General features: G+C 37.7%; 1 protein-coding gene across 1 annotated transcript; it reads left to right on the forward strand.

The window, feature by feature from the left end:
* The first annotated feature begins 6,904 nt into the window (after nucleotides 1-6,904).
* LOC137123288 (polyunsaturated fatty acid lipoxygenase ALOX15B-like) lies at nucleotides 6,905-13,634 on the forward strand. Its single transcript, XM_067496791.1, has 15 exons — nucleotides 6,905-7,063; nucleotides 7,215-7,381; nucleotides 8,205-8,406; nucleotides 8,564-8,645; nucleotides 8,752-8,874; nucleotides 8,988-9,091; nucleotides 9,355-9,521; nucleotides 9,709-9,852; nucleotides 10,482-10,685; nucleotides 11,144-11,230; nucleotides 11,346-11,515; nucleotides 11,695-11,816; nucleotides 11,974-12,074; nucleotides 12,563-12,733; nucleotides 12,935-13,634. Exons 2-15 carry the CDS (start codon nucleotides 7,229-7,231, stop codon nucleotides 13,112-13,114), a joined length of 2,010 nt encoding a protein of 669 aa, XP_067352892.1. The 5' UTR covers nucleotides 6,905-7,063; nucleotides 7,215-7,228; the 3' UTR covers nucleotides 13,115-13,634.
* Nucleotides 13,635-22,706: the final 9,072 nt, after the last annotated feature.

Consider the following 22,706-nt stretch of genomic DNA (forward strand, 5'->3'; position numbering starts at 1 on the left):
GCAGTTGTTTTAAGTTTCAGAACAAATACTTCCAAAAAGTATTTTTCAGCGGACCTGGATAGGCAACATTGTAGATATAGTAAAGGGACAACGCAATACTCAGAGCCAGAGAAATGTTTACTTCCCCAATGTCCAATATCATTTGGTGTCCATCCATCTGGACATTGACCTCAGTGCAGTCATTCTGGGGCTTGCCATCACTGGTGCTCAGGACAATTGTGGGCACTGGGCTGAGTGGATCCTGAAATAATAAATGACAAATCACAGTCTTAGCTCCATATAATTAAATTTTCTAAAAATCATATTATTTATTAGTAATTTTTGTAATTATTAAAAATCACCATCTGACATAAAAATTAACCAATGTAGAGATCATAGGGCAGGAGAAGTGCCTTTACACAATTTTGGATACTGTATACAGTTGTGAATTAAAGTTTACATACACTCATCATTGGCATGACTGTCATGACAACATTAGGATTTAAATTATTTCTTTGAAGAGTTATGCTATTAAGATGAGTTATACAACAAACATGTTTAATATGTAGCCATAACCAAGCTTGTGGTAGAACTCTGGTTAGATATTTGACAACTCTTCTTTTGGTAGAGCTAAATAAAATGTGTTGCTTTTGTGGCACAGACCTGATTTTTAAGCATGGTCAACATTATTTCAATAGGTTTAAAGTCACGAATTTGGGAAAGCCAATCCAAAAGCTTAATGTTACCCTGTCAACTTTCTGTTAGAGATCATGATTAAGAGGCCTTGGGCATGGCAAATTAAAAGACATTTCCTATCAGATGTTCATGTCAGAGCCGTAAAAAGTGGCATTTGGGATGAAGCTGAAAAATAATTCTAGGACGTTATTGACATATGTGCTTACCATTTCTTCCTGTGTCTGTTTGGCTGTTGTTAACTGACTGTAGGCAGAGACTTTTGAGTTCATTGTTTGGAGCTATGGACTCAAGCTTGTTTGCCAGCTTACTGAATCCACTGATGACTGCTTTGTCCGCAGCCATTTTAGGCAAAGTTGATGCCTCTTCAAGAACCTAAAATAAAAATAATATATTAGGATTCTAATATAATATCATGCAGTAGCAAAATTGTACCAAAAATACAAAAAATACATAATTTCAAACATCAATTATTATTTATACAAAAACTCAATCATGTAATGCCTTTGTGTTTGTTGACCCTAGTACTGTCTGACCACAGGGTCAGTGATTTGATCCCCGGCCCCAGCTATATGTCGAAGTGTCTCTGGCCAAGACACTAAACCCCTGACAGCCCCTTACCCTCCCCAGCTGTGGAGTGCCAGTCCAAGTACGGAAGAAATTGGGAGGGTTGCGTCAGGAAGTGCATTCGGCGTAAAAACTGTGCCAAATCAACATGCGGACAATGATCCGCTGTGGCGACCCTGAACTCACGGGATAAGGCGAAAGGACAAAAAATTAATAAATTAAATACCGTGGACACTTGTTTAACATTTCCATTAAAATGTTCACCTACAAAGTCTTGCTGATAACCTGCCAATTTATTTTCCACAAGCCAAACATATACTTCTCCAACACTCCACTGCTGAGCCATAGTCTGTTAAAGAAAAGCAAAACACAGATTATATTGTATGTTCTGTGACATGATTATATATTAATGCTGCATCAATTTTCTATATTTATAAATACATAAAGTATTTTCAGTAATTATTAAATAAAAAAATAGATCAAATGTCTATCAGTGCTTTCCATTTTGCCTATATGCTTTGTAGTTCATATATTAGAGAAATGGGCACGAATTCTTAAAACTAAAAGTCAAACCCGAAAAAGTTTTGTCTTTTTTATTTAACAAATGACTTCAATTCAAAATACTTCTAAAAAGCACACACAATCTGCTGTACTCAATGCATTGTTGTATTCCAGTATTCAAAACCTGCTCTACTGAATTTTCTTATTAATCACCTGAATAAAAACAACGCGGCCGCGTTCTCTGTAGTAACGTTACTAATTAACTAATTTCTTGCGTGCGCACCCTTGGTAGCTGTGGCAGCATTGGTATGACGTATATCCCTCTCTCTCTGGCAATACACTTAATAATGAATTAGTGGCTAGTGAGGCTCTTAGATCATTTATTTTAGTAAAAGTAGCAATACCACAGTATATAAATAATATAAGGAAAAGTCCTGCATTCAAAATACTACTAAAGTAAAAGTACAATATTATTAGCTCAAACCACTTTTGTGATATTAGACATCACATAAATGAATGTTATTTTATTGGAATAACATTATTGATTCATTAATGTGTCAGCTGGTAATGATGGAGATAAGATGAGGAATTACTTTAAATACTGCTGGATGGCCTATGAATTTCCAAGGATTTTTACGAGTTTTATTTTTTTGTGTGTGTGTGTGTGTGTGTTAAATTTTACTTTTAGGTAGCTGGCTAGAGTATTAAACGTTCAAGGAATGTTTATACCATTGTCCGCCATCAAATAACTCAAATAGCTAAGAATGAAGAGCGTTTACTTTACTCAAAGAACCTTGCCAATATTTAATGAAAGTCATTTCCATCATCTTTGCAAATAAATGGCTGACATGTACAGGGTTCTGGCTTGGTCTACGCCCACTCAATAGCAGGCTGTGCCCCTCAAATCAGAGCACTGACCCGAAACCCAAGACCAGACTGAAGAGGTGTGTCAAGAAGCAATACAGCTGACTGGAGCAGGTTCTGAGGAGTCTTGGGCTAATACCATGAGGACCAGTTGCTTGTCTGTGCTTGTCCAGTTCTCTATTCACCTGAAAAACACAACATATTGAAAGGGTCAGATTACAGTGGGCCTCTGGTCTATTACCAATTTAGTTTTCTCTGTTTTGTCTATGAAACCAATTCAGGTTTAAAGATTGATGTCATCCGACCTGTCTGTCTTGTCCATATGCGAGAGGATGGACATTCCTTAGTTCTCAGAACATTCCCTAATAATTACCTTCTTCATTTTTCTTCTCTTACTACATTTGTCTATAGGCCATCAGAATGTATAGATGTCTTGTTTCTATGGAACAGGTCTAACAGAGACCAGGAAGCTCTAATGAGGTCATTTAGCCAGAGGCTTTTTCTATATGATCTGAAAAAGCGTTTTAATATTTCCTTTTCTATTGTGTGCTCTATCACTTGTGTGTGTGCAGCTGATGGATGTACGAATTTCCTCTTTTTTCCCAGCTGCCATGATTCCTGCCCTGGTCCTTTTCATATTGCCTGTGCTGATACTCTGTCAGTTTCAAGCACATTGTCACATTCTCAGCCCTCTGCATCCTTAAGTAACTTTCTATCTGGTCCCCATACTGTACATTATCTCCAGTTCCCATCACCTGACATTCACACATGTATTTCCAGTTTTCCTATCAGTCTCTATACCAGTCAGTTTCGCGCTGCTCCTCGTCAGATTGTCAAGTTTCTGGGTGTCTCCCTTCATGCTGTTACCTTGCCTGTTACCAGTAATTTGCTTTCTGTTGCCTGTTACCTGCCTGCACAGTGCTGGTCATTTCTTCTAATAAAGCTGTTCCACTGCACCATCCCATTGCCCCCCATCCAAACCCTTAGCCACTTTATAATAATAGCATTGTAATCACTGACATATTTAAAAAATGAATATATATCTAACATGAGCTGGCCACATAATGGCAGATATTTATTGTAATGGACTTCAGTGGGCCAATGAAATGTTTTTGCAAAGTTTGAACAGCTGAGTCAGCCATGAAGCACCGAGTCAGTCAGACTGTGAACTACAGCCTTTTGAATTTTTTTAAGTCCTTCATGCCAAATTTTCCAGATAACTTTAAATATATTCCTGTACAAAGAGAAGTTTGAGTCCCCAACAGCAGCTCAGCACTTCACAAATAATTGGTCGTCTTTCTTGATTTTTAATTTTTGCTTTTGATTTTGCTTTTTAAAAAGGGAAAAACTGCATAACGAGGTTATGACATAATAGTGATATTTGTTGCTTTTTATAAGACATTTTATTCTTAGTTTTAACGATTTTATTCTATGAATCTCTGAGCAGTAATTAACTTTTTTTTAACCTCTCCTTTCCTACTGATTCCGAGTACAACTGGTTGATTACCAACCTGTTTGTGCAGATTCCAACAAGCATCAGCTCGCGTGTGGCTGAAGTTTATTTCCGTGTCACTGCGGTGCACATTTTTATTAAGGTTTCCACTTAAATTAGTGTTGTGCTTTTTTGAGATGTTTTTTTATTTGAAGAAAAGATAAGAGTTATAGCAGAATTGTTGTCTTACATGTGGATTAAACTTTTGGTGTGATCCCTCATTTGACCTAAATACCGTGAGCTCTTCTTGTATAAAATAATGACAGCAAGTGTGGTTTCAAGTGCAGCAGAGAAGTATGTTGGAGTGGTGCAGGATATGTATGAGAGCTCTAAGACTGTGGTGAGGTGTGCTGTAGTTGTGACAAAGGAGTTCAAGGATCGGCTCTGAGCCGGATGGACAGGATGGAATGGACAGGATGACAGATGATGTTAGATAGGAATCTCCATGGACTATGTTGTTTGCAGATGACATTGTGATTTATAGTGAGATCAGGGGGCAGGTGGAGGAAAATATAGAGAGATGGAGGTTTGCTCTGGAAAGTAAAGGAATGAAGCTTAGTTGCAGTAAGACAGAATACATGTGTGTCAATGAGAGGGACCCAGGGGGAACGGTGAGGTTACAGGGAGCAGAGGTGAAGAAGGTGCAGGACTTTAAGTACTTAGGGTAAACGATTCAGAGCAACAGAGAGTGTGGAAAAGAGGTGAAGAAGCGAGTGCAGGCAGGTTGGAACGGGTGAAGAAAAGTGTCAGGTGTGTTGTGTATAAAAGAGTATCAGCAAGAATGAAAGGAAAAATGTTCAAGACGGTGGTGAGACCAGAGATGTTGTTCGGCTTAGAGACAGTGGCACTGAAGAAAAGACAGGAGGCAGAGCTGGAGGTAGCGGAGCCTCAGATATTGAGGTTCTCTTTGGGAGTGGACAGTATAAGGAATGAGGACATCAGAGGGACAGCTCATGTTAGATGTTTGGAGATAAAGTCAGAGAGGATAGATTGAGGTGTTTTGGACATGTTCAGAGGAGAGACTGAGTATATCAGTAGAAGGATGCTGAGGTTGGAGCAGCCAGGCAGGAGGCCAATGCCACTTCCAGGGTAGATCGTACCATATCCTGGAATTAAGTGTAACAATTTGATAAAAGAGGTAAAAACTGAGGCCACACCATGAGATATGTTTCAAAACGTGTTTTATTGACATAACGTAACAATGCCCCCCTCTGTGACTCATCGTAACTTAAATAAATTTTGTGTTTATTTATGATTGGTGCACACTAGAGGATGCTCAAATCTTATCCAACTTTAAAACCACAGGAGACAACATACATAAGAGATTTAATAGGTTTTAAATTTTATTTAACCAGGAAAAACACAAGGGCATTTATTCAAAATTTCAAGGATTCAGGATCTCACCAAAAAAACCCCGTGATAAAACAGGACTTCGTAGCATAATCTCCCTGCCATGTTTCTTTCGCACAACAGGATTAGAAGCATATGAGTTTAATATTGGATCCCTGGTCCCTGACTGGTGCAACTGGCTAGAGGAAGATCAAAAAGGAGATTTCTGGATGTAGTAAGAGAGGACAGGGTTAGATGGAGGCACATGATTCGCTGTGGCGACGCCTTAAAGGAAACAGCTAAAAGGAAAAGAATAAAGAAGATACTTGTACATGAGACTGTGTTGATTTAACATGAGATTTGAATCATGTAGTATTTGTAATACTCCTACTATACACTTTCGTTTGAATTTTCTACATAAAGCCATCTGAAATAATTTCAATGCAACACTAAGACGCTACACTTCCCATGAGCATTACCTGCACACAGAGTTTGCTAATTGGTCCTGACAGACAGATAACTTGTGTTCTTTATTACAATATGGCACAATGGAATCTTCACATTTAACCGTTTCAATAGTGTAACTATTACAATCGTATGTTGTCCTGACATGCAATCCATTATTTATATTTTACAGATTGCTGAATACAATTTTTAATGATGTAATCCTACAATCCAATTTGGAGGTGTCACAATCATATTTTCCTTGAATCCACACTTGCTGTCATTATTTTAGAACACAGCAGAGCTCAGAGTACTCAGGACAAATGAAGAATCAGTCCAAACGTTTAATCTATATGTAAGATAATTATTCTGCTTTTTCCTACAAATGCAAAATGCCTGTTTATGGTGACCAAATGCTACATTCGTACCTTGGACTTTAGACCAGGTCTTCATCAGGAAGCTGTCCCAGCAGGGAACACATAGGAGATGAGTAGTCTCAGATACTTGTTAATTAGATTCCTGACCATTGCTTGAATCTTCTGTAAGGTTGATTTGCATTCAGTTTTTTGCCACGATACTCTTATCTTTTCTTCTAACAATAGAACATCTAAACGCTGTACTTTAGTTTTACTACTTTGTCTGTGTTACAGACAAAGCAATGAGGCCACTGAGGGTGTGATCAGGTTTTACTGGAAACCTTGAATATTTGAGACCCATTATGGTTCAGCATTGCACCATTGCACCATGTGCCATACACGTCAATTGCAGCAGAAAGATCCCTCAATTGACCTTCGTGAGCTCTCCTGGTATAAAATAATGACAGCAAGTGTGGTTTCAAGGAAAATACGATTGTGTTACCTCTGAATCAGACTGTAGGATTGCATCAACAAAAATGTATTTAAACCACGTGGCCATATGTGATATGACATTGCTTCAAGTGAGGTTCAGGTGCAGAGGATAACTAGTTTTTCCTCTTTTTGTTTTTTTTTCTTCTATTTCCTTATACATGAGACATTGTTGGTTTAGCATCACAGGTATAGTGACAGGTATAGGTATAGTGGGCTCAAGGTCGTTTGTATTGCTACTGCTGATAGTACACACCCACATCATTGTGTGTATAAAAAGAGGAATCTGTGGTGACTGATTAAACCTGGAGAAAAATTCATCAACGGAACCTTTTGAGCTTTAACAGAGGTGAGAAAGATTCTTTTTGAAATTATTTCAGTTGCAATTGAACTGTAACAAATTAATGATAGAAGACAAGTTTGAGGGCTTTGTGCATTCAGGTTCTTCTTGTGATTGTTAACTTAATTAATGCTGACAATAAATATTATTTCCCCACTAGGACTCTGAGTGAAAATGGAGAATTATGAAGTGACCGTATCAACTGGCAATCTCATCAATGCGGACACTTTGAACAATGTCTACATTAAACTGGTGGGCACAGATGGGGAGAGCGAACGCAAGTGGCTGATGGGCTTCAAAGGACCTTCAGCTTTCATCAGAGGAGCAGTAAGTTTGCAATATCCCTCTCTCTGTTTGAATGCTTCTTAGAGCCAACCCAGCTAAAGAAATGTCTATCATGTGCACTGGCTTTCGTTGTGCTTTGTGGTTGGTATAATGGTAGTGTTTTTGCTTCAGCAATTTTAACTCACTGAATGTTTTTGGTCTTTTAAAATTTTATGCTAAATATATATCCATTTCTCCACTATAATGGCAGCAATTCAAACATCCACAAGAATGTCACAGATATCATGGCACAATGTCTAATACATGATGTTTGTTGAAGCCAGTGCCACTTCCAGGGTAGATCGTACCATATCCTGGAATTCAGTGTAAAAATTTGAAAAAAGAGGTAAAAACTGAGGCTACACCATGAGATATGTTTCAAAAAGAGTTTTATTGACATAACGTAACAATGCCCCCCTCTGTGACTCACCGTAACTTAAATAAATTTTTTATTTATTTATGATTGGTGCACACTAGAGGATCCTCAAATCTTATCCAACTCTAAAAACACAGGAGACCACATACATAAGAGATTTAACACATTTTAAATTTAATTTAACCAGGAAAAACACCAGGGCATTTATTCAAAATTTCAAGGATTCAGGATCTCACCAAAAAAATCCAGTGATAAAACAGGACTTCGTAGCATAATATTCCTGCACTGTTTCTTTCACACAACAGGATTTCAAGCATATGAGTTTAATATTGGATCCCTGGTCTCTGACTGGTGGTGTAACAACAACAACTCCCGTGTTACAACATACCCGTGTTCCTCTACACTTTGTTTTAATCACTTGTCTTGCAAATTTTTCTGTCATTGTTCCAGGTATCTACTTTTACTGTGTCCTGCCCCTTGTCTCTTGGAAGACTGCTTCTGATAGAGCTAGACAAACAACATCTAATTTTCCCTAAGGACTCTTGGTTCCCTTCCAAGGTGGAAGTGAAATCCCCTGAGGGAAACATCTACTGCTTTCCTATCTACCGCTGGATTTCTGACAGTGAGGTGCATTTTTTCAGAGAAGGAACAGGTTTGTTGAAGCTTTCTTATCTGACTTATCTGTGCTGTTGATTTTTCACAAAAGGCATAAAAGACAGGCAGATTTTGCAAGCTTGACTTTTATGATGCAAATTGATGTCAACATGGTTTTTATTTTAAACCTGATTGTGGTTCTTTTGTCTTTTTAGCTGTGAGAGTCTTTGAGGAAAACCATCATCTTGGAGCTTACAGCCGGGAGCAGGAGCTGAACCAGCGAGCGAATGAGTATTGGTAACAACTCAGAGCTTTTGTGCATTTTACCTTTGTGCACCTGTATACACTTAAGTATTTATGCTGTTTCACATTCTTCACCACTATACTGTTCTGTCCTTCCCAGCTGGGATGTGTATGCAGAGGGAATACCTCACTGCATGAAGGTAGAAAACTCAAATGATCTTCCCTGGGAGGTTCAATTCTCCTTCACCAAGTCTACAGAATTCCTTTACACTGCATCCACAGGGTGAAGTCCTCAAACTCTCTCAGACATTGCTGTACCTGCACATCTATATATGTACCTGTCTATTGAAACACACCAACTGCATAATGAAGTTAGTTTTTGCCTTTTTTTTCTAGGTTGCTAGAGCTGGACCCTAAGCTACTGGCTAATTGCACAGAGAAGTGGACTGATATAGATGCTATCAATCGGGTGTTTTGTTGCAAACAAACTGAAATATCAGGTACTTTAATGTAGCTCAATCATCTGCTGGTTTGTTTTTTGAACCTTTAAATAAATAATTGTGACAGAAAATTTAAAAAAGATGCAGAGGTGTCCAAACTCTAAGCTTTATGATAACTCGTAACTGTAGTAAGTTGCACATCGTCAAAAAAAAAAACTGTTCATCTCTCTTGTTTCACACACAGTGCTTTTAACTACAGCAGAGAAGATTTTCTACCTCAAAATTTGACATTCAATTTAAAATCCTCTCTGTCCTGTCTCCAGAATATGTCGAGAAACATTGGAAGGAGGATGCTTTTTTCGGCTACCAGTTTCTAAATGGAGTCAACCCCATGTTGGTCAAACGTTGTTCCGTCCTGCCTGGTAACTTTCCTGTCACTGACGACATGGTCTTCCCTAAAGGCCAGTGTAGCTTGGCAAATGAAATAAAGGTAACTGTCTCAGAAAATCTAATTTAGCAACTTGTTGGCAACTGTTAAGACATGTAAAAGAACTCATTCTTATAGCACTCAGTTAAAGCCATGTTTTGCCCCTTGATCAACATCTTGTATATGAAATATCCATACTCTATGCATTTGAGATTATTTCTCCTTGTCATTCATTGTCTGTCTGAAACAGAAAGGCAAAATATTCCTGTGTGACTACAAGCGTTTGGATGGATTGAAACCAAACATCGTCAATGGGAAGAAGCAGTACTTGATGGCTCCCCTTGTCCTGCTCCACAAAACACGTGATGATAACCTGATGCCTATTGCTATTCAGGTAAGATCAGCAGTCAGACATACTGTAGCTACACTAAAGCTGCAAGTTAGCCCACTGATAATGTTCAAACTGTAAGACATAGGTTGCCCTGCAATAAAGCACTCGCCTTGCCTCAATTGTTTAGCATTTCCGTAACGTGCCCAAGCAGGTTTGACCCACAAAGACTATTTTGTTGACTAGTGCGAGTGCTTCACGCCACTGACCATCTGGGGAGAGAGAAAGTCCTGCTCAGATGTGATACAAGGCAACCATGTCTAGTGTGAATACTCTCTTAATTAATTTAATTTCTGGTTCTTTGCAAGTGCCAGCTACCATGTCTGGCATTTAGTATGAATTCCCACTGTCAGGAAAAGCCTTTGATTTATCCCTGTCTGGGCCCAAGACACATAAAAGACTTCCTTCAACACCCTTGTCCAGGTTTGGTAGACTAATAGATAAGTCTAAAGCACAAAACAGGTTTATTGATGATGCCCAAAATCCCAAATTTGTCATAAACGGCTTAGGACAAGGTAAGAAGAACAGAGAAGTCCTTTGCAACATATATCATACAGTATCTGTATAGAAAACATAACAATGTTTACATAAATTAGACCAATCAACCTCTGACAAACCTCTGTCTCCTCCTGCAGCTGAAGCAGACTCCAGCAGACGACAACCCGATCTTTTTGCCAACTGATTCTGAGTACGACTGGTTGATGGCCAAGATTTTTGTGAGAAGTGCAGATTTCAGCGAGCACCAACTCAATGTTCATCTTCTGCGCACCCACCTGCTGGCTGAGGTTTTTGCCGTCTCACTGCTGCGCAACATGCCTATGGTGCATCCACTGTACAAGGTAACCGGAGATTTTGGCAATGTCAAGTGTCTGTAGTGAGTACAAGACGTGAAGCATTTATACCCAAAAACTCTGTAAGGTCGGAGACGTACGTTGTAGATGTTAAGCAAAGCAGTGTTTTTTAAGGCCAACTCTAATTTTTAAACCTAAGATGGTTTTGTAATTAATCCCTGTGACTGTTTAGAGCAAAAAAATGTGTTTTAATAAACTGTCTGTGTGGTCACACAGTAAGTGGCTGTAGTGACATATGACCTCTGTACTGTAGGTGTAAAGGTTGTAGGTCTTGTTGTAACTGGGAACACACTGATTTTACTTTAGTAGTAATTTTTTTGTATGTTGATTAAATTATGTAAGTTAAAGAAAAATAACGTTTATATATCTGCCAATATTTCTCAGGGCTAAATTGTGTAGAGGCATCGATACAGACTTTTCTTACACAGCTCCTCTTTCCCCTTTAGCTCCTCATACCTCACACTCGCTACACTCTGCAAATCAACTACTTAGCTCGACAATATCTAATATCCAAGACGGGATTTTTTACAACGGTAAGAAAAGAGCAACATTACATTACTACACTGTTGCAAAAGAAATGTCTTTTTCCAATAGTGTGAATAACATTATTCTCTGGGTATATTCTGTACGTGTTTGTCTGTACCCTAGTTTGCAGCATCTGGTGGAGAGGCTATGTTCACAATTCTGAATAGATCATTGTCATCGCTGACCTACAGCTCCCTCTGTATCCCAGAGGACATTGCTGAGCGTGGACTGAAAGATGTACCAAACTTCTTCTACAGGGATGATGGACTCAAACTTTGGAAAATCATTAAAAAGTATTATAAGGAGTTTTTTTCTGTTATATGTCGTTTAATTAATATTATATTTGTAAATCATACATGTTGTGACGATGTGTAGTACAGTACTGTAGATAATATAATATAATAGAATGGTTATTATATTACCTTTTACTACTACAGTTTGAATAGGTTTTACATATCTACATTTCTCATAGGTTTGTGGACGGAATACTCCGCTACTATTACAAGAAGGACACCGAGGTCCAACAAGACACTGAGCTGCAGAAATGGATTGGGGACATTTTTGAACATGGCTTCCTTTCCCAAGCAGGCACAGGTGAGCACTACAGAAAGACACACATTTTTATGATGTTTGCAATGGTGTGCACATTTGTGTACTGTTGTAATACCACAGCAAATCCAACTTTAACTCAATCGTCTAAATTACATGACAGCATCTTTAAGTAATGCAGTTTATTCTCTCTGATTTTCAGGAATTCCACAGAGATTTGACACTGTGGCTCAGTTGGTCAAGTTTGTCACCATGGTGATCTTCACTGGCTCATGCCAGCACTCAGCTGTGAACTCTGGACAGGTGAATTTACAGGGATCATCATTCATAGTGATGTTATTTTTAGGAAATAGGTTGATTAGTTGTTGCAATTTTCTATGTGTTGTTGTGTCCTGGGGAAAGACACTGTTGCTCCCGGTGGGTCAGATGCATCCTGCCTGGCAGCCACCGCCATCAGTGTGTGTGTGAGTGTGGTTGTCAATGGGTGAATGAGAGGCAACATTGTAAAGCAGTTTTGGACAAAAGCACTATATAAGCGTCCATTTACCATTTATCATTCTCAGAGCTCGAGAAAAGTTGAAAAATCCAGTCTGACTTTCAGAACTGTTAGTGAGCCTTTAGCAAAGGTCCAAATGATGAATGTATGGAATAAATTTCATGGCAGTCCATTCAATAGGTTAAATATCAAACTGATACTGACTAAATCAAAGTAGGATTTTACTGTTTGGCCTGAACATCATTTTATCAGCAACTGAAAAGTATGAAATTCTTCATGTATCTATTTATTGTAGTACGACTATGGTGGCTGGATGCCCAACACTCCCATCACCCTACAGCGGCCTCCACCCACCACAAAGGGGACAACAAGTGAGGAAACGATGCTGCAGACGTTTCCTGACGTCAACTCAACGGTGCAGGGCATGGCTACCATGTGGCTACTCAGCAAGCAGTCCTCTGACTTTGTAAGTAATTTAGACTTGATGAAACTTTACTTAAGTCACATCTGATGATATTCGGCTTGTAAAAAAGTAGATTAATACTATATATTATTAGAGCAAAGCCACATTGCTTAAGCTATTGAAAAAAAAACCTGTATCTGCACTATTTACACTATATTGAAAAAAGAATATCTTTATTTTGAAATATATCATTGATCTCATCAGGTTCCCCTTGGCTGCTACCCAGAAGAGCATTTTAGTGACAAGATTCCCTGCCAGCTGATAAAAGATTTTCAAGGAGAGCTTCAAAGTTTAAGTGCAGCCATCAAAGCCAGAAACAGCACTATGAACGTGCCGTACACATACATGGATCCAGCTTTGCTAGAAAATAGTGTGGCCAATTGAATATTATTATTATATATTGCATAAATATGTTTGACAGTTTTTTTTTTTTACTGATACTACAGTGGAAAGAAACTACTGTGAAGCCATTGTGTTCTGATTTGTGTTTTTATACTGCTTCAGTGGTGGTGATGATGGAAATTTAAACACACAAGACATAAACAGGCGAGATTATCAAAAACCAAAAGAAAACCCCAAAAAACGTTGCAAAAAGTGACAAAATACAATAACAAACTGTCACTGATAATAATAGTTCCAATAATGAGAATTTCCTCCAGATTGGTTCACTTTGTGCCTGTTGTCTTTGACACTGTTAGATGAGATAGGGAGCCTGCGGACATATATAAAACACCACACACATCAGATTCTTGTAACCCTCCTCACCCACATCATCACTCACCCACATCTTATGATTTTTTTTCTTTCGTACCTCATCACCTGTAAGCATTCTTCTTCTTTCATTTTGGTACATATTTTACCCACTTGCTTGTGTATTTGTTACACGTGACTCTTTTCAATTTTTTGCTGTAAGTGGATGATTCTTTGAGGCAATAGCCTGATCTAAGTGTGAGCCCACCTATAATGAGGTGTTTTATATATAAATATATATATATATTAAATATAAACAAGAAACCATTAAAATCATTTCTTACCTAAAATTTGTATTGTTTTATTATTGTTTTAATTTCTTTAAAATGTTACTGAAAACTTTAAACAAGGGGTAGAGAACATTTCCTCATGTACAGGTCTGCAGCATCATCGTTTTAATCGTGTGCCATTTCAAAAATATTAATTTTCCGTGAAACTCGGGACTCTGTGGGGCTATTTATAATAATAAACAATAAACAAATAAATAATAATACTAATAAATAATGAAAGCAAGATAAAAATTAATTTTACATTCAACTGAGAATTCTAAATAATATAATTATAAATAAATGATACTCCCATAATTTGGTGGGTAATTTTTGTCGAATGAAATTTTGTGCTTTGTTTTATTGCGGCGTTTCAACCACTCCCACTGTTTCAGAGCAGATGAGACACAGAAGTTTTGAGCGCTCTGCCTATTAGTGACCCCTTAAAACAAGCATTATGCTCTACAGAACTAAAAACAAACACGGTGGCAAACCATATGGCTGATTTGTTTCCACGGCAATTAAAAATTTGTTAAGTTTAAACTTGTTAAGTTGTTGTCTACAGGATTTTCATACTAAATGTTTCCTTATCTTTTTGTAGGGTGTAGATTAATGTAGTCATTTAATGGAAGAGGGATCTTTAGTCTTGCTGAAGACAAATGTAAGACACTAAGATGGATTTTTAAAGGGGAGCTTTTAAGTGGAAATTTGAGACAGTGCTTCTTTTAAATTAATACCAAAAGACAAAAATTCAGGCAAACATAAGAATATATAAGATCATATAAAACTATTATACAGATGTAGGCATGGACAGTAGGGGCATTTGCCTACCAATAATTTGAGAGACGAGAGATGTCTTTGCCAATATTTGATGAAAGTCATTTGCATCATCTTTCCAAATAAATGGCTGGCATGTACAGGGTTGCTGGCTCGGTCTACGTCCACTCAATAGCAGGCTGTGCCCCTCAAATCAGAGCACTGACCTAAAAACTATCTGCACTGTGGAGAAAACAAAAACAACCCTCTGCATATTGTTCTTCTGTGCTGGGAAATATGAAGAAAAAAGATAACAGTTATCAAAATCTTAGTAATCAAAGTAAAATTGATAAATATCACAATACAATTCATGTCATTATTCTTTACTTAAAGATGCTGACAAACCTTTCTGAATCTAAAGAGTTGTTACTGTTGTTGCTCCAACATCTGCCATTACCTCTTCTGGTGCCTGGTGTTTCTGTTTGAGCGGGTGAAAATACTTTCGTTCGGTTTACACCCTCTGCTGGTTCGGCTGTCTGATACAATTTACAAATAATGCATGTTTGATTTACACGGTTATATTTTACCCTGGGATATCAAACTAGAAAGTAAATATTCCTGTGGGACTACAGACATTTTGATGGAGTGAAACCAAACACCACGACTGAGACCAAGCAGTCCTTGAGGCCTTCCCCTGGCCTGTTTCACAAAATGCTTGGTGATAAGCTGTTGCCAATTGTAATTCAGGTGGGACTTTGTTAACTTTGAGGGAAGGTCAGTTTTGAGCTACATAAAAGACAGTTGAAGTGTTATATTTAATAAGTGTGGATTTATGGCAATATATGAAATGTTTGAACTTTTCTTTATAGCACCCTCATGTGGACTCCTGCATTAAAATTCCGTTTGGGACTTAACCATATTTTGATTTACATCAAGAAGACTACTACACATTTGCAGCTTTAGTGAGTTTTGTGGAAATGCTTTGTTTCCCTGTAGTATTTTACAAAACTTCTATTGGTAGTGGATGAAAGCTAAATGAGTCACTAACATTTCAATGAAAGGCCATGTGGAGTCTGACTCATGCCCTGATTGCATAGTAATCATGCAGCTTAACAGGTTTGTTGTTATAAAGCTGATGATATTTGTGCAGCTGATGGATGTATGAATTTCCTCTTTTTTCCCAGCTGCCCTAGTCCTTTTCATATTGCCTGTTCTGATACTCTGTCAATTTCAGGGACATTCTCACATCCTCAGCCCTCTGCATCCTTAAGTAACTTTCTATCTGGTCCCCATACTGTACATTATCTCCAGTTCCCATTACCTGACATTCACACATGTATTTCCAGTTTTCCTATCAGTCTCTATACCAGTCAGTTTCTCCCTGCTCCTCCTCAGATTGTCAAGTTTCTGGGAGTCTCCCTTCATGCTGTTAACTTGCCTGCTACCAGTAATTGGCTTTCTGTTGCCTGTTACCTGCCTGCACAGTGCTGGTCATTTCTTCTAATAAAGATGCTCCACTGCACCATCCCATTGCCTCCCATCCAAACCCTTAGCCACTTTATGACACTAGCATTGTAATCACTGACATATTTTAAAAAATGAATATAATGGCAGATTATTGTAAGGGACTTCACTGGGCCAATGAAACGGTTTTGCAAAGTTTGAACAGCTGTGTCAGCCATGAAGCACTAAGCCAGTCAGACTGTGAACTACAGCCTTTTGAATTTTTTTAAAGTCCTTCATGCCAAATTTTCTAGACAAATTTAAATATATTCCTGTACAAATACTGAGAACCCAACAGCAGCTCAGCACCTCACAAATAATTGGTCGACTTTCTTGTTTTTTAATTTCTGCTTTTGATTTTTCAAAAGAAAAAAAGGGAAACAAAAAAGGGAAAAACTGCAAGATGAGCTTATGACATAATAGTGACATTGTTGCTTTTTATAAGACATTTTACTGTTAGTTTTAACGATTTTATTCTACGAATCTCTGAGTAGTAATTAACTTTTGATTGTTTTCTCTCTTTTCCTACTGATTCTGAGTACAACTGTATGATTACCAGCTTGTTTGTGCAGATTTCAAACAGCATCACCTCGTGTGTGGCTGAAGTTTATTTCAGTGTCACTGTTATGCACATTTTTATTAAGGTTTCCACTTAAATTAATTTTGTGCCTTTTCACACTGTTTAATGTATTATTCAATTTAGTTTTAATCTGTTTTTAGCCTTTATAGTGAATTAGTTTCTAAGTTTAATTATATATTTATAAATAATTAAAATATAATTATATAATTATATATTTCCATGGTAGTTACTGATATTAACCTATGCTGTGCAACATACTGATGGTACATCCACTGTACATGGATAAGTAGTGCCACCATTTACAAGTTATTTGTTAAAGAGTAGAATAGGAAGCAATACAGCTGACTGGAGCAGGTTCTGAGGAGTCTCGGGGGGGTCAGTGTCAAGAGAGGGTGCTGAAAAGAAAGGACTCCCTTTTGCATGTTTGTTCAGAACTACAGGCAGCTGACCGGAAGAGGAGGAGTTGTCGAATCTGTTGAAAAAGGCACTCACGTCTTCTGCCTGGCTCTGGTCCTCAATCTTCACCTTCAGTTCCTTATGCAGTGCCTTTGCTCTGACAAGACCCTGTCTCTCTCTCTGTGAAACCTTTTTCTTTTGCTTCAACAAACCATTCAGACTGTAACTCATGGTTTGTTATTGGGGAAGCATAGAATAATCAGACATGCTGTCTGTGAATCCACATGAGATTCACAGAAAACATCCCAGTCTGTGAGCTCCACGCAGTCCTGCAGGGATTCTTCTGCTTCACGGTTACAACATTTTACAGTCCTGGTGGTGGCCGGGAATCTTTTATCAACAGAAGTGTAGCTGGAAAAAATGTGAACAAGACTGTGGTCAGATCCACCAAGCCGAGGTAGTGCCGTGGATTTGTAGGCATTACCACACAGAAGATCCAGGGTCTTATCTCCTCTTGTAGGCCGGTCCACAAACTGTTTGAAGGTGGACAGTGTGCTGGAGAGGGAGACATGGTCGAAATATCCTCCGGATAGGAGGATAAATGAGTACAGGTACCTTGTTTGTAGTCTTGCGATACAGTAGCTGCGTGAACTACATCACAGACAGTTTCATGGTTTGCAGGTGAAATGTAAACAACAATAGCGACGACCACAGAGAAATCCCACTGCAAGATGCTTTGGCATCCGTTCATTCCATCAGCTGCTCATATCTGAAGGAACTGCCTTCACCTTTCTGGAAACAAACAATTGTTCTAAAGTCTCTATAGAGAAATGGAGAGTGATAAGCAGCACAATAAACAAGCTTCCTTAATTAAATATAAATAAATGATGTGAAAGAAACAATATTTTTATAATATTTATAGTCTAGACTTCTTACATTGTATCCCTCATGTTTCTATGTATTTCATGCTGATGAGGTTGTATTGCAGCAGCAGCGAGCACCTCTGAAAGTGGATTCCAACTCAAACTGTATTACTTTTTTCAATTGCTATGTGACGAGAGCCTTCCTGACAGACGTCAGAGTAATTATATAACTCGGTAAAAAAAGAAAGAGCCCTTCATAAACCCTTTAAGGTTTGTGAAGTGTGTGCTTGGCTGCAAAGACACTGAGGTTTGTCACGACCCTGAACTATAGAAGTGGATTCAGGACATTTTTTGTCTCATGAACCCTCTTCCCAGTCAGATATAGAAATTATATGAATTATATATTAACATTGGTCTGTAAAACACATTTTTTCACTAGTGTTCTTGTTGTTAACATTCACCATATTTCTGCACTGTGTCTGAGTTGGTCAGATTTGTCACCAAAGGCCACGTGGCCTTTGTCAGGGTGGTTTGTAGCTTCTATTTCAACACCATAATCATGTGACCACTACGACACATTCAAATAATTTCTTGTTACTATTATAAAGAATATTACAAATTCAAAATCACTTTCAATTAATACAAATTATTAGATACCGAAAATAGTATAATTGCATCATACATTAATGCAGAACATTAACATGATAAATATATTATTCTTGTTTAGAATAAAGTTTTCTATAAATACAATCACATAAAGACATCAGTATTACCATCTAATTGATATATTCTTCAAGAGAGTAAACACAAATACAGTTCCAGTTGCAGTCTGAATACATGTTTGAGAAAAGATGAAAAATCAAATCAAAATCATTTAAACTGGGACTTAAAGTGCTCGGTTTATATATCTAAATTTCCCTCTTTCGAAGAACAGATTTCCAAATCTCCTTCTGTTTCTCTCTCATATACTTGGATGATTCATTTCCACAGAATGTGCTGGTACAGGATGGGTCACTTTTTTACATCTTATCGTAGTCTTATACTCTGCTATTGTTTGTTTTAATTCCCTGTGGACGTCATGTATCAGTTTTAACATTAGCGTCACATTGTGTATTTATTTCAAACACTTTTAGTAAAATATGTTCCATAAGTTACCTTAATGTGGAGAGGGGCTGTTGATGCCTCCCATGACACAGATTCACAGAACAGCACTGGCATTAGAGATTTTCTCTTCCAATGGTTGAGTGAGGCTCACCCTTCTAACTGCAATGTGAAAATGAAAATGAATTATAATTACTAGTTATGACTTTACTAAAATTTTATTCTTGTATTTATTCTCATGTCGATGTTATATTTGTTGTGTGTTGTTAATGTAAATAATTTAATAATTCACCTATGAAAGTCTGATTATTTATGGTCAACAATTAACAAAATATTTGTTTCCTTTTGGTTTGAAACATAACACTTATTGTAGTGCACTTAACTTTTAAATTACAAATACTGTTTATAACAATATCGTCTTATCTCATGGTTTGTACATGATGGGGTTTTTTTTATGTTAATCTTTCTCAATGACTTTTTCAACTGAAGCCCAGCACTCTGATCCTTAATGCATTTCGGTTCCCTGCTAGTTGATAAGAAATACTTGAAATACAATGATCATAATCTGAAACAAGAGTCTGGAAGTCCTTCACAAACACACACAAACACACACACACATGCGCGCACACGCACACACACACACACACACATGCGCACACACACACACACACACACACACACACACATACACACAGAAAGACCCTTTGCTGGTGGAAAACAGTGACTGAAGACATAACCCTCTTCTTTACTTGGACTAATGATACGTAGTTTGCTGATTGAGCATCTCTTTCCCCCACAGGGTTGGTGTCCTCTTGAGAGAATCTCTAATTAACCTAATTAGTCTTTAAACTTCCCAGTGATGACTTTAGAAACTGTCCTTATACTGTGATTGTCTTAAGTTCATTTTAAATCTTATCATGGAAACATGATAAGCCACTGGGCAAACTCAATACTTTCCTATGCAATACACATCTGCCCAAAGCAACTGTGTTAGCATTGAGCAAAAGCTGCAAGCTCAGCCAAGTTGGATATTTGTGTCCCAGAATGTATAAATAGATCAGCCACTGAAGTTAAAAATCGTACAATGGTTCAGTGTTGACATGATTCTTGACATTAGTCTTAATTAATCTACTCACATCTGCACTAATAATGTACCTTTATCACTCATAGGGTTATAATCGGTTACCTATTACCTAGAGTCTTTACGCCACATCATCTAGCAGGTTTGTCTAACAACTTCCCCAAAGTGGTCTTACCTTTCAACTTTCTCCCCCGTTGATTTCTGCAGGCCTCTTCTTTGACAACATCCAGCGGTCACGTGCTTTGACCTGCCACTGTGTTTTCGCTAAGTCCGCCAAGCACGACATTGAATGAAGCTGTGAAAATACAGTACAACAAAATGGAAGGCTATTCATGGAACATTATAAGAGGGTGGAGAGTGAGGATGGGCACATTAAAATAATCAAAATGGGGTATCACAAAACTTCCGGCAGAAATCAGTCTAAAGTTCTACATGTTGTACTGTGAGTTCACAGTACATATTTCATTGTATCTGATAAAGATATGTTGGATTCATGTGTTAAATGAGGAGCTATTTGTAAAGTGAAATGATCTTTTGCCTTATTATTTTTGATCACAGATTCTCATGACTTTCCTTTCTTTCTACTTTCATGTCGAGAGCAGCTGTAACAAGGCAACACAATATCCCCTTGGAATTAATAAAGTTGTTGAATCTTGAATCTTGAACTTTACCAATAAACACAACATATTGAAAGGGTCAGAATCAAGTAGTAATACAGTGGGCCTCTGGTCTATTTCCAATTCAGTCTCCTCTCTTTGTCTCCTCTCATTCTTCTTCTCTTACTACATTTGTCTATAGGCCGTCAGCATGTATAGATTTCTTGTTTCTATGGAACAGGTCTAACAGAAACCAGGAAGCTCTAATGAGGTCATTTAGCCAGAGGCTTTTTCTATATGATCTGAAAAAGCGTTTTAATATTTCCTTCTCCTATTGTGTGCTCTATCACTTTGTGTGTGTGTGTGTTTGTGTGAGAAAAGAGAGGAAATGCCTGACTTTGCTGTTCTTCTAGAAATGATTGGGAAACCACAGAGAGTAAAACCTACACAAACACACAGACACAGGGAAATACACACACTTATGTTATCTAGTGCTTTTGGCCTCTGGATTTCTTTCAGCTGTGGTGGTTTATCTTAATAAACAGGCAGTTTGCTTGCCCTTTTTGTCCCAAATAAGCTGCCCCAAGGCAAAATGAAGATTTTTTAGGTATTTCATCACAGGTCAGTGACAGGACTTTGGAGAATCATCTGTCTGGAGACTGATCTAATATCAAAAGTGCAGCCCTTATTTGAGCAAACAAAAACTTGATTTATTTTCAGTTTTTGCTGTGTGTGAGCTAGAGAGTGTGAGAGAGAGGACAGCTACAGTATGATAGCTGACTCTTTAGAGGTCAGCAAACTCTATCTAACTCTAATGGCCAACAGCATGAATTCACACTTCAGATTTCACCAAAGCTGAAATTGTGAAAACTTTGACGGTTTAATTCACTGCTCTGAGCACATCCACCAATTTAAAAGCTGCTGCTTTTGTGATACATAATGAGGTATCCTGAATCAAGAAAATTGACAAGGTGAATGTGAACAACTCCTACACTCACTGCGTTATTGCACGTATAAAGAACTGTACAAGTGCCACCTATCACAGAAAATGCAGCAAGGATTTAATATCAAAGTAGTTGAACCCACTTAGATTAGATGTCAGAGCTAACTGGGGATGTACTCTAGTGTGCAGGCTATATTATGTTTGCTTCTCATTTGAAATTAATGACTGGAATTAAATGTTTGATGCTTCCTGCATGTCAAAAACAAAAAGCATGCTTCTAAATCAATGGGGGAAAAAAAAGAAATCATTTTAAATGTCTTTGAGGAAAATGAAACGTGAAATGAAAGCATGTGTCCTTCTGCCTTTTAACAGTCGAAGCAGTTTGCCCTCCATCGGGTTCTCTGCCATCTAAAATGTACATCTTCTTTCTTTCTTTGAACAGATAAAAAAAAAAAAACCATCATGTACTGTACCAACTACCCATGGCAAATTTTCCTTTAATAATGATCCAACAGCTTCAAATAAATTCAGAAGCCCTCATCCTTTAATATTTCAGTTGGTATCAAATCCACCTGGTGCATACACCATCTTGAATAAAGATTTGTTGGCTATATGTCTATCTCAGAATCTGAATGAATTAAGTATTCACGTTTCATAAAAGGAATCTTGAATCTCGAACTTTTATTTTATTTCTATACTTTATTTTCTAATATTAAATTGTGCCAAATAAACCACCCTAGCCTGTAAAGAGTAAACAAACTGATTAGAGAAGAATGTTTGTGAACTGCAGCAGTAATTGGATTTTGTTATGAAACTGGTTCTGTATAACTTCTACCACAATAACACAGACATAAATAAGGGAAACGTTATGGTTTGATGCTTTGATCATTTTACTCAGCCCCAGCAATTTGAGGTTTTGGGGCACCATTATATAGTAGTATATCTATACTGTTTTGTTTGTTCCTTACCAAAATACACTGAGTGTAACTCTGGGATTTACGTAACATAACAAATCCACTTCCAACCTTTAGTAGGGAAAACCTCGACAGAATACCTTTAAAATAAGTTTTTCCAATAGCAATAGCAACAACTGTGTTGCCGCCAGCTACTAGGAAAAGAAATCATGCTGTGTTGCATTACG

This window comes from Channa argus, chromosome 3 (assembly GCF_033026475.1).
Source record: "Channa argus isolate prfri chromosome 3, Channa argus male v1.0, whole genome shotgun sequence".
NCBI lineage: Eukaryota > Metazoa > Chordata > Actinopteri > Anabantiformes > Channidae > Channa > Channa argus.

Bases quoted from the DNA above. Each gene is read 5' to 3' on its own strand.
- LOC137123288 (XM_067496791.1), top strand. From the start codon at position 7,229: ATGGAGAATTATGAAGTGACCGTATCAACTGGCAATCTCATCAATGCG. The intron at 7,382-8,204 runs GTAAGTTTGCAA...TCATTGTTCCAG, and splicing joins CAGCTTTCATCAGAGGAGCA to GTATCTACTTTTACTGTGTC. The intron at 8,875-8,987 runs GTGAAGTCCTCA...TTTTTTTTCTAG, and splicing joins CTTTACACTGCATCCACAGG to GTTGCTAGAGCTGGACCCTA.